This window comes from Cloeon dipterum, chromosome 1 (genome assembly GCF_949628265.1).
Source record: "Cloeon dipterum chromosome 1, ieCloDipt1.1, whole genome shotgun sequence".
NCBI lineage: Eukaryota > Metazoa > Arthropoda > Insecta > Ephemeroptera > Baetidae > Cloeon > Cloeon dipterum.
Window position 1 is genome coordinate 41,551,962 of NC_088786.1, and position 12,020 is coordinate 41,563,981.

The 12,020-nt window shown below is 37.3% G+C and overlaps 1 protein-coding gene across 1 annotated transcript; it reads right to left on the minus strand.

Moving 5' to 3' along the window:
- Window positions 1-3,823: 3,823 nt before the first annotated feature.
- Window positions 3,824-6,078, minus strand: LOC135943429 (procathepsin L-like). The gene is made up of 4 exons (XM_065489956.1): window positions 6,014-6,078; window positions 4,695-4,878; window positions 4,283-4,547; window positions 3,824-4,057 (listed from the first exon to the last, which is right to left on the minus strand). Exons 1-4 carry the CDS (start codon window positions 6,076-6,078, stop codon window positions 3,834-3,836), a joined length of 738 nt encoding a protein of 245 aa, XP_065346028.1. The 3' UTR covers window positions 3,824-3,833.
- Window positions 6,079-12,020: the final 5,942 nt, after the last annotated feature.

Below are 12,020 nucleotides of genomic sequence, written 5' to 3' on the forward strand. Positions count from 1 at the left end.
GTTGCGATAACGTATAATGTCGCGAATAATCTGAATGTTTTTTATATAGGTGCTTAGTGGTGGATATGTGTTTTAATTAATATATTTGCCCGCCATTGACGGTTCAAATAGAAATAAGGCGTTCCCGACTGACCTGCCACCTGGCTCTCACGCCCTGAGTTAACCGAATAAACTGTTAGTATTCAGGGTGACGCTACGAAAATCAGGTGATTTTTAGAGGGAACTCCAAGCGATAGAATTGGTGAGGCAAAAAAGCTGATTTATTTCGTTTTGATCAGACTTTAAACGATACATAATCTTATTAAAGAGTGTGACTATTGACTATCGGAACTCAATAAGATTTATTTGATCAAATTAATACGAAAATCTGCGATCTTTTTTCACTCAGCAGCCGGTTTTTAGTCCTTTAGAACGAATGAACTCCAATGGAGTAAAAAGAGGTTTTATTGATTTTAATTCATATTTATGATGTTTTGAGAACTCAATTAACATGAGATGAGTACAAATGTCTAACAAAAAAGTTAAAAAGTGTTTCAGAAGTGTCGTTTATGAGTTGCGATTTCGTCAAGGTGAGTAATTGATGGCGGCCATTTGCAGCACATGTGGAAACATTTTACAAGCGGATGGAAATTTCTACTGTGCACATTGCGCATGCGCATACTACGATGCATGGTAGTTTTTGCTTTCCTTTGCTTCGCATATTCTTATTGAAACTAATATGTTCGCAGGAGTTACCAAAACCCACAACCAGCAGCATATCCTGGTACACCTTATTATCATATAAAGTTAGATGAAAGAACAGCAAAGACATTTTTATTATTTTATTTCAGTTGAAGAGTATGAGATGCCTTTCACCCAAAGGCAAGAGCAGGTGCAGCCATTCAATCATTTATTGGATCAACCTCAATTTGCTTCCCAATCAATGGAGCCTCACTTCTTGCAACCGCAGCAATATCAAACAGGCATCTATTTTTCTTATTTTCCTCTGATTGTTTGATGTGTATAATGAATACGATTTCAGCTTCCTCCAATCCCTATGGCGACACTTTTTATTGGAACACGAAAAGCAGTGGAAGTTTGCATGCGAGTTATTATGTGAACGGAAACCAAAATCAATATTACGGTAAATATCATGCGTTCCATATTTTTGTTGTTCTGTATTATTGGGAGTTTGGGTCACCCAAAAGTTTGCCATTTAAATATTAGTTGAAAAATGTCCGTACTTATAAAGTTGCGTTTCACCAAAAATAATATGATATAATTTCAAACCTGTGTTACACGCAAAATAAAAGTTGAACGTTTGATTCCAGCCGAGCACAACTCTAGCATGTCTTTCAATCAGAACCAACAACCGATGGAACCCATTAGCTTTGAAGCTCAATATATGGTACCTAACATGCAGCCTCAAGAAATCCAAACAGGTAATAAAATACAAGCTTCTTTTCTAAATCCATAAAAAAATAAGTTAAGCTTTACTTTGTTCAATCTTGTTGGTCAAACCAAGTCTTCTAATAATGATCGATTCATTTTTAAATCATTGATTTCTACTTAGTGGACTAAATATATTCAAAGATAATTTTAAAAAATAAACCGCAAATATTGTAAAATTTTTTAAATCTTTAGAATCTCGTTAACACTTTTTTCAGCTTTTCCAGACCAATCTATTCCGGTCCTGCAATGTAAGGAAGAAGTACAACTACCAGGAACTGCTGAATTCGGGGAATTTCAAGGTAGCTGGAGTGCAGGCCAGAGTCAAGGTTTTCAGCAACTAAATTCAGTTGGACAACATCCCTCAGAACATTTGACTAATCTGAACAACCAAAATGTTGCAAATTTCTATGAAATTCAAGGTTACGATGGTGTGTTTATGTGGTTTATTTTTTCGACATCAAAATAATGATCGCATTAAAGGCTTCAGTGGCAGAGAGAACCAGACTAACAGGTCAAATCTTTCCAAAGAGTCTCAAAATGAGAGCATGGAACAGTCCCAAGGAAACGTTCAGGAGGAAACTGGATTTCGGTTTGAAGCAACGCCTGTGCCCTTTTCAGATTGCGTTGATGATCCAGCCATTTATGAAAATCCTGAGTGGAATGAAGAATTGGTTGTTGAGCAGAAAGAGGCACATGGTAATGTTTTTATTTTAGTGATGTTTTATAATTTATTTGAATTGAACTGAAGAAGAAGGTTCCAAAGATAGCAGCGGAGTCCAAAGATTGAAGAGGAAAAGAGCGCAGGCTCCGCAAGAAGCCGAATGTGACTCAGATTTGTTGAAGAAAGGAGTAAAACAGACCAGTGAGAAATTGAAACCAAAGGGAGGTTATTGTGCAGCAGAATCGTGCAACAAATATTTTAATTGGATTGATGAGCACCAATTTAAAAGAAAACATCCCAGGCTGCAAAAATGCTCAATGCCTGGATGTAGGTATTTTTACCCCTCATGGGAGGACAGGCGCGAGCACGAGCGCAAGAAACATCGAGAAAGGAAGGAACTTCGCTGTGCACATTGCCATTACTCCACAGAGAACAAACACCATTTAAAAAGCCACATCAAAAAGCATTTTCGTCCACCGATCTGTTCAGTTCGAAAAACACCTGCTTGTCCGCATTGTGAATTCTTCTCAAAAACATCATCTGTTGTGAAAAGACACATGAATAGCTCGAAACACAGAAATGAGGAGAGGGACGTTCCAACTCGAAAGAAATTCTGCTGCTCAAAATGTGAGTTTTCTTCATTCGAAATAACAGATGTCACGAATCACATTGAAACACATCATCCTCTTGAGTACATCGACGATGATAATGAGGAATGATATTGAATTTTCAAGAAGAGACACAAGCTTGTCAGCGATAATATCTTTATTAAGGTCCTTTTGATCATATATATATAAAGAGAAATATAAAAATTCATAATTCCAAAATATGTATGTATAATAAATAGCAGTGCATTCAAATCTTGCCGTTTCCTATTTCTTCTTTGCTACACACCTATCGGAATATTTGTCTTAAAGTGATTAAATTTTGTTCAGACATAATTATTAGGATTACAAATGTTTGAAATCATTCGTTTTGGCTGAATGGAAAAACCAGGAAGATGAATATCATTTCTTTGCTGCTTCACCTACTTTTGCGAATTATCTGTTTGCGAAAATATCCTAGAATTTGTATATATGGTGGTAGTCACATTTTTTCACGCCTAATATGAAAAATTAAAATCTAAATTTAATTGAAACTATTTTTACTTAACGAAGAGATTTAAACATTTTTGAAGAAATGAGAAAAACATCCGAGAAAATCATTCCTGTGGTTGTCTCTGTTCAATGTCACAAAATAATTGTTTTGTTCAGTAATATAAAATGCATCAATCCTAATAACGCGCATTCCAAACAATCCGGATTATTAATAAAGGGCTAGAAATGCATCCAAAAAGGTAACTGGCTTAGATTTTCGTAGCATTCTTCCTCGTTCAATCAGAAAATTTCACTCCCTCGAGTTTTGCCCATACTCACCGCTACTCCAAAATGTCTGCATTTGAAGGAAAGCCAACAAGGAACGTGCGGTGCCTGTCTCAGACCCTGATGAAACTAATTATGTCTCCTATAATGAGCTAGTATATGTAGCTATTGCATGTTTTCTTTCTGTTTTGTAACTCTCTTTTAGAGAAAACATAATTACTCGTTAATGAATTGTCCTCTATTAAAAGCAGACCGTCTTTGACGAAGTTTCTGAGCTCACTAATCCATTCTTGAGGGCCGAATTGGGTAAAGTGGATATTTTTACGACCAAAATGAGCAGCGTGATGTTTTTTATAATTACACTTTTATTTGATTAAAAATTACCAGGGTCGTCTTGTCTTGTACATAGGCAGAAAAACATGAATAGCGATGCCGCAGAAATTGTTCTTGTTGCGTGCTATTTTAACGTAACCTTTATCACCCCAATTAGGACCCCATGATTTTTTGACTAGCCAATAATCTTGACCGTTTTCCGTTCCGTAGCCCACAATCGCTATGCTGTGATTTTTAGTATTTGCTCCGCAATCTGACGCTGAGTAAACGCCTGCAACATTTAAAAAAATAGTGAACAATCTTAACAGATTGGCCGAAAAAGTGCGTTCTTGGGCATGAATCAGTTAATCAACTCTTTGGCTGAAGACAATGGGGATTTCGCTCATCACAAGGGAAACTGACCCTTTTTGTATTGCTGGAAAGACGCGACTGCGCCGTCAAAATTAAAGGCGACGGGTCCGAGGAAGGCGACGACCATTCTTCAGCTCCTCCTCACTTTTCGACCTCAGCCTGAGAACCTTTAGGATCTCGGGGTGATCGGAGCAGCCCTTCTCTTTGCACTGGCACTTGCCTTTGACGTGCGTGTAAGGGTAGTCGTCGTCGCGTGCTATTCCGTGCTTCATCACGAATTTCACAGCATTCCATGTCGATCCACCGCTGCAGCCAGAGGAGCTAGTTTCGCAGTCGAGCAGGCTCTGCTCGCTCAGGACGGTCAGTTTGTTTCTCGTCTGCAGCACGTATTGACTCTCCACTACCGCAGTCTACCAAATTAATTGTTTCAGCATGACAATCTAAATTATTGCGGCATGTACGGCTGTTTATCTTAAAATAGACACAGCAGGATCAAATATGAAAAATGACAGTGAATTTTGGCGTCTGATTTTAAGATTAATGAGTTATATATATACCGCTCCAAATGCCCAACATGATCCGCATGGACCTTGACTTTTGACGCGTGTGACGACGCCTTTGCTTCTCCTGTCGACTTCTTTGGGCACATCTATATTTCGAGAGAAATGATACGGCAAAGTTTCAAACTCCTCAGGATCATCGGTTGGCAATTCCCCGGTAAAATATCGCTCCGTCCTCGTACTACACAACAGAGTTTTGAAATTTAAAACAATTTAACTCTTATTTTTCACCAACGTAGTCCATCTTCTAGATAATAACAAAACTTCAACCCGAATATATTTCCCCTATACTGATAAAGGTTGGTGGGGGGGGGGGGGGGGAATCACACCGCGCAGAAGCAAGAAAGAAAAGAACAGATGACGTCAACTACTGGAAGACAGTTCAAAAGGTGTTGGACAGCGTGGCCGGTAAGTTTTTTTCTATTATCCATCTCATCCATCTACAGATATCGTTAAAAAGAGGAATATTTTTATTTAGTTTCCTTTTGCCTGTTCTTCGCAAATATAAATCCACGCTACAGCTCTGTGCAATCCAAAACTTACCGATTTTAATTAAAAACAAACATTGATAAGTGAATAAGGTTATTTAAATTTCCTAATAAAAATGCTGACCGGATATTGTTTTGTTCGCAAGAATATTTTAATTTAAATCTGTTTTTCTACAACTCTACCATTCATCGCATTTTCACAATGAAACTTTGCCCTTTAAGGTTAAATTACATTAATTTTAACACTGAAATATCCTTCACTGAATCAAATATACAGTTTTCGTTTATTCAACCCTGAAGACGAGGATAAAAATTTCGGTATAAGAATTCGAGCATGTCGTTTTTCTCTTCTCATCGTTTCCGAGGAAGATTCAGTCTGAAATCCCTTGAAAGAAAGAAAAGCAGACTCAGAAGTAGGTTTCAACAATGAAATCGTAGAGAATTTAATATGTTTTGTTTGTAGTTCATCCTTAAATAAACACAATGGGAGAATTGGAATTTGTTCTGGCATTTTCCTCAGGATTGTCACCTATAAAATTTATTTTAAACCATTTTTTTCTAGTTGGATCGAATCCTTTCAGTACCAGAATTCCGCTGGAAATTATGGATCAACAAAAATGCACACACTGCAACCAAATTCACAATGAGACCGCATTTTGTGATTACGTTGCTTTGAATAGGCGGTATGAGGATCCGCCATTTTATATATTTTAAAATAAAAAATTGCATCAACGTTTAGGGAAAGAGAGCGACGAGCGTTGCAGAACCCACTCGAGGAAGATCGCGCAGCTGAAGAAGCACCTGGAATTTCCTCAGGATATTTCCGACCCTGGGAAGCAGGACCATCTTTTCAAGGTTTCCAAGCTGCTGGTATGAGTTATGAGTGCGTCCATTCTGTGTTGTATTAGTTCCAATTTTTGTGTCCAGCAAGCCTTCCAGAGCAGCCTTTAAGGTTTGAAGGCCTGAACCAGGACCAAAGACGACTCCGTCATAATTATTTTAATGGCCCACCTGGATTGCGTGCTTCACGCAACACCGTTCCTTTCATTCCAATTCCTGGTAATTTTCACTAGTTTCAGTATTTGATTCCCAAAATGGAAATCTTGCGAAGAGTTTTTGTTGGCATTATGTTGGCCCATGTGCCTATTTAGATGGACAGTCGATGAACACTCCGCAATATGATTCGGTTCATTCAGCAACCCAAGTAGTTCAAGGTGCTCCGGCTGAAAAGTTTTGAATTCTTTAACCCACCCAATAACTGCAATATGGACATTTCATTTTTTTCTTGGGAATCATTTAATAATTTAGTTTCAGGTGCAGAAAGCATTGCATTTCAAGAGAGTCAGTTGTCTCAGGACTACGGCCAAAGTTCGTTTCATCAGCCGCAACGGAATGCACCTTACCCTCGAGCAAGGCCACATCAAGAATCGCCGTATTATGCGGCAAATGCTCCCCAAAATGGTAGATTGATTCATAGTTTTAATTTGGTACTACATCTATATTTTCTAGCACAAGTTATATCATGCTTGGAGGAATATTTCATTCTAATAATTCTCATTCCCTTCAATTTCTATATTAAAGAGTCAAATTAAAAATTCTGTATAGAACTATTAGAGAATATATTTATTGAATTGAATTATTTCAGGTTGTACAAAAACTGTTTGAAAAGCGGTAATCATACCAAAATGATCAGTTAATAATACCATATTAAAGAATCACTACGATTTTTTATTTTAATTAAATTTTATGACATATGAAATCAGTATTAGCATTAGAAATTTAATTCAGTAATAAATAATTTTAAATTTTACTTTCAAAAGAGCTGATCTGAAAAATCGTTCTGAAATTATAAAAAATAAATTGTTTTTATTATATCCGTTACTAGAAGTATCATAATCCTATACAAAGGAATACTATTTACACAGTTAACCATTACAGTTGGCAAACACCCAAAAGGATTTTATTATTCCTACGATTCCCAAAGTCGACGAAAACCTCTAAATAGCTCCGGAGAGTTGCATTCAAAGGGATTTCGAGTGGAAAATTCTCACACTTCGACCAGTACAGCTCCACGTAAGAACAGTTTGAAACCTTTAATCATGAACATATTAACATTTCTAAAAATAGGGGCCAATTGCATGCCTGGAGCTGCGCCCGGTGTAAATCGACCTGAACAGAGACGCCAAGAACAAATGGTCACTCCAGCCCTCCCGATGTTTTCAACTTCGGGAGGACACGCGGGTATTCAGCAGGCCTATGCATATTTTCCAAACCAATCATATAATTACCAAAAACAAATGAATCCAACGATTGGGACACAGAACCAGGTTGCAACAAATCAAAATCATCTGCTCTCTCTTCCAGGTTCGAGTTGTAAACAGAAATTAAAATAGGAATTCTTAAATATTCTAAAATAATTGATTTTCCAACACATTTTTAGGAAATCCTGGCGCTGAAACTGCCACATCTCTCCAAAGGACACTTGCGCAAGGTAAAAATCATATTTCTTTGTAAAGAATGGATGATAAAGTACTCTGTTGCAAGATTTTAGTGTTATGTCGAAACCCAAATCATCACGGTTCTTTTTATTCTCCTTTTCTAGTCGCATCGGAAGAAAAAAAGAAGTTTCAATGCCCTCTCTGTGAATACAAATCGTCCGGCCCTGTTGGAAATCTGCGTAGACATATTTCTAGCCGGCACGATGATTTACACTTTTGCATGGTTTACTGTTGCGGACGAGAATTTGGAACACCGGAAGAGCTGGAGCATCACATAGAGAAAGATCACAAAGAGAAAGAGAGAGGGAAAGTGTTAAAGAAGAGAACTAAAGAAGAAAGATTTGCTTCTACAGTCTGTCCGTTCTGCAAAAATTCAATTCCATCAAATACTGCTTTTGGCCACGTCCGAACTTGTTTAGAACGTGACTCAGCATCGGACGTCCACGAGTGTGAATTGCATATCCCATGCACTATGTACTTCAGAAACGCAGATGAAAATGGGCAGCACGACGAGAAAGTGCACAAGAACCATCATGGGTTTATTTCGTCTCCTACAGGATAAATGCTTAAGACAATTCCCAAAACTTCTTTTTTGAATAGAAAAAAATACTGGTGTAGAAAAATTAATCAGAATGAACTTACAGTTCTTTGAAAAAAGCCTAATTGATTTTTTACTTAAGATTCCCTTTTAAAATAAGCATGATATGTAAAAAGCCAAAAATGCTTTTGAATTTCATTTTCGACCTCACGGCAGCATCTGCTGGTGGTAATATTTATTTAATATTCAACCAGAAGAAACCAAAAGACGGACGATTTACTTCTACAGTCTGTCCGTTTTGCGAAACTTCAAACCCAGTAACTAACTTATTAGAACTGGTGGCGAACAAATCCCATCTTGTGCTGTTCCACTGTCGGCCCTCCAAAAGTGTGAATTGCATATTCCATGCGTTGTGTACTTCAGAATCGCGGAGGAGAAGGCGCGGCACGACGAGATGGTGCACATCAAAAGTACCATGATGGATATTTTTGCTCTTTTAATCCCTGTCCGAGGACCGGGGGAAGGGCAGTAGCACGAATGCTGAAACCCGGGTCCCAAAATCACCGTGAACGGATAATGGGCGCACGTACCTAACTTCGGTGATCAAACGAGAACCGCGGTTTGACCAACACATGATACACCCTAGACGATATCGATAGAAATAAAACAACGCTGATAAATCCTTCTTTTTATTCGATTTTCATAATTTTACTCACTGCGCGAGAGAAAAAGAGCCAAAATTAGCGAGGGTAAAAAATTAGATTAGAAGCAGCAAAGTTACCGGGATTATAATTTAAAATGCACCAAATTAAAATATAAATAAATTACGTGAGTTGAGTACGCTGAGAATCGTACGTATTTACACAAGAAGGTTAAGAAGCAATTAAAAGGGAAGCGAGGAAGACACTGGCTTTAATTTTGGTCACTCTGTAAGAAAAAGAAAGCACTTCTTGTTATTCATTTTTACCCGCCATTGACCGTTGAAAAAATAAAAGCGTCACCGACTATCCTGCAACCTGGCTATCGTGACCTGAGTTAAACGAATGAACCTTCAACCTTCAGTATTGTGGATGACGCTACGAAAATCAGGTGATTTTGAGAGGGAACTTTGAGCGATAGAGTTGGTGAGGCTAAAAAGCATTTTTATTTGATTTTAATCAGGCTTTTAACGTTCTATTAACTGATTAAAATGTTTTATTTCACGAATTGAACAAAATACCCAAACAAAAGTACAATTCAGTTATCCTTTAAAACTATAGATTTCCAATTGATGAAAAAATATTTATTTTTGGATTTTCAAACATTTCTATGATATTTTAATAATTCGAATAAGAAATTAAACGGCGTATGATACGATTAGTGCAACCACAACACACGAAAATTAAAATATTATTTCAGAACTGTATTTTAAGAGCCGAGTTGTCATCCAGGTGAATAATTTATGGCGGCCATTTGCACAACGTGTAAAAGAAACCCTTTACAAGCGGGAAGAAATTCCTGTCCGGATTGCTCATACACGCAGTATGGAATTTTTTTTCATTTGTTAGTTTTGGGATGAATTTTAAACAAATATGTTTGCAGGAATTACGAAAACACACCACCACCATATCCTGGTACAGAATACCATATAAAGTAAGTGGAGGAAACAAAAAATCATTTATCTTATTTTCTTTCAGCTGAGCAGTATGCGATGCCTTTCAATCCAAGGCAAGGTCAGATGCAGCCATTCAATGATTCATTAGTTCCACCTCAAATCGGGTTACAATCAATGCAACCAATTAGACAGCCCCACATCTTGCAACCGCAGCAATATCAAACAGGCATCTATTTTGCTTCTTTTCCTCTTTTTTTATGTGTAAAATGAATACGATTTCAGCTTCCTCCAGTCAATATGACGTCACATCCTCTTCGAATGCGAATTACAGTGGAAGTTTGATTGCGAATCAAGTCTATGAAAACCAAAATCAATACTATGGTAAATTTGTTATAAAAACAAACTCTTGACACTCGTACGGCAACCCAAATAGAGCTTTTCGTTTCCCATTATCAGACGCCATCTTGCATTTGCGCAGTGCGAACCAATTTTCTGGACCCCGCTGCACATCTAAATATATTTATTGGTCTCGACTAAAAATATCTTATCGAATTTCAAATAGGTAATGCATAATGCAAGCAAAATGATTTAACCACTTTTAATTCCAGCAGGGAAAACACTAGTATGCCTTTCAATCAGTGTTTCAACACCAAGCGCAACCAAGATCTTACCCTTACAACCACTCTCAGAAAATCCAAACAAGAAAAAATATTTAAAAACTTGTTTTGAAAGACTACGAAATTAAGAATTAATTAAGAGTTAATCTTAATTTACTCAACTTAATCTAGTTGCCAAACCTAGTCTGTCATTATATTTGTACAAAGATGATTAATATTGAATAATATTAACAATTATCTTATTTTCTTTCAGCTGAGCAGTATGCGATGCCTTTCAATCAAAGGCAAGAGCAGGTGCAGCCATTCAATCATTTATTGGATCAACCCCAATTTGGTTTGCAATCAATGGAACCAATTAGACAGCCTCAATTCTTACTACCGTATCAAAACCAAATAGGCATGTATATTTATAGCTTGCTCTTTTGCTCCAAGTATTTTATGTTTGTTGAATTAATATGATTTCAGCTCCCTCCAATCCCTATGGCGACACTTTTTATTCGAACACGAACAGCAGCGGAAGTGTGCTTGCGAACCCTGTCTATGGAAACCAAAATCAATACTATGGTATATTTCTTGTACACTTTGTTTTGTTAATTTGTAGTTTATCATTATCTAAGATGACCAAATCACCAGTTATCTCGTTAAAAATCTAATGAACTGCAAACTGCATACATAATATGTCTATATGAATGTGCATTATGCCTTAGACAAAAAATATCTTATCCAATTTCGAACATTGCGGGTTAACCAAGCAAAATTATTTTACCTTTTTTAATTGCAGCAGGGCAGAACACTAGTTTGCCTTTCAATCAGAGTCAACACCAAGCGCAGCCGATGAATCCCAGCTATAACCCTTACAACCACCCTCACAATCAGCAAATCCAAACAAGTAATATAGTCAAATAAAAACTTATTTTGAAAAAATTTTGTAAAAAATTCCTATCTCATTCCATTTTTACTGACAATGAGATGATAAATTCTATTGAATCTCTTTTACGCTCTTTCAGCTTTTCCAGGCCAATCCAATCAGGAAATGTCGTTTGGCCTGCATTCTAGGGAAGATGTTCAACAACCTGGCAATGCTGAATTCTGGGAATTTCAAGATGGCTGGAGTGGCCAAAGCCAAGATTTCCAGCAGCTAAATTCAGTCAGCCATTATTCTAATTCATCAGAATTTCGGCCGAACAACCGAAATGTTGAAAATATCTCCATGAACACTCATGCAAACCAAGGTGTCTTTAATTTTTTGAGTTATCTATAGATTTGGAATGCTAATCTCTTTTTTAAAGGAGTCAGCGGCAGATTGAACCAGACTGACGAATCAAATGCTTCCAAAGAGTCGCAAAATGAGAGCATGGAACAATCCCAAGGAAACAGCCAGTTACGGTTTGAAGGAATGCCTGTGCCTTTGTTTGATTACCTTGATGAGCAACCCATTGATCAAAATGCAGAGCGTAATGAAGAATCGGCAGATGAGCAGGAGGACGCTCAAGGTAATTTTAATAAATTTTTATAATTTATTTGAATTCAACTGAAGAAGAAGGTTCCAAAGGCATCAGCGGAGTCCAAAGTTTGAAGAGGAAAAGAG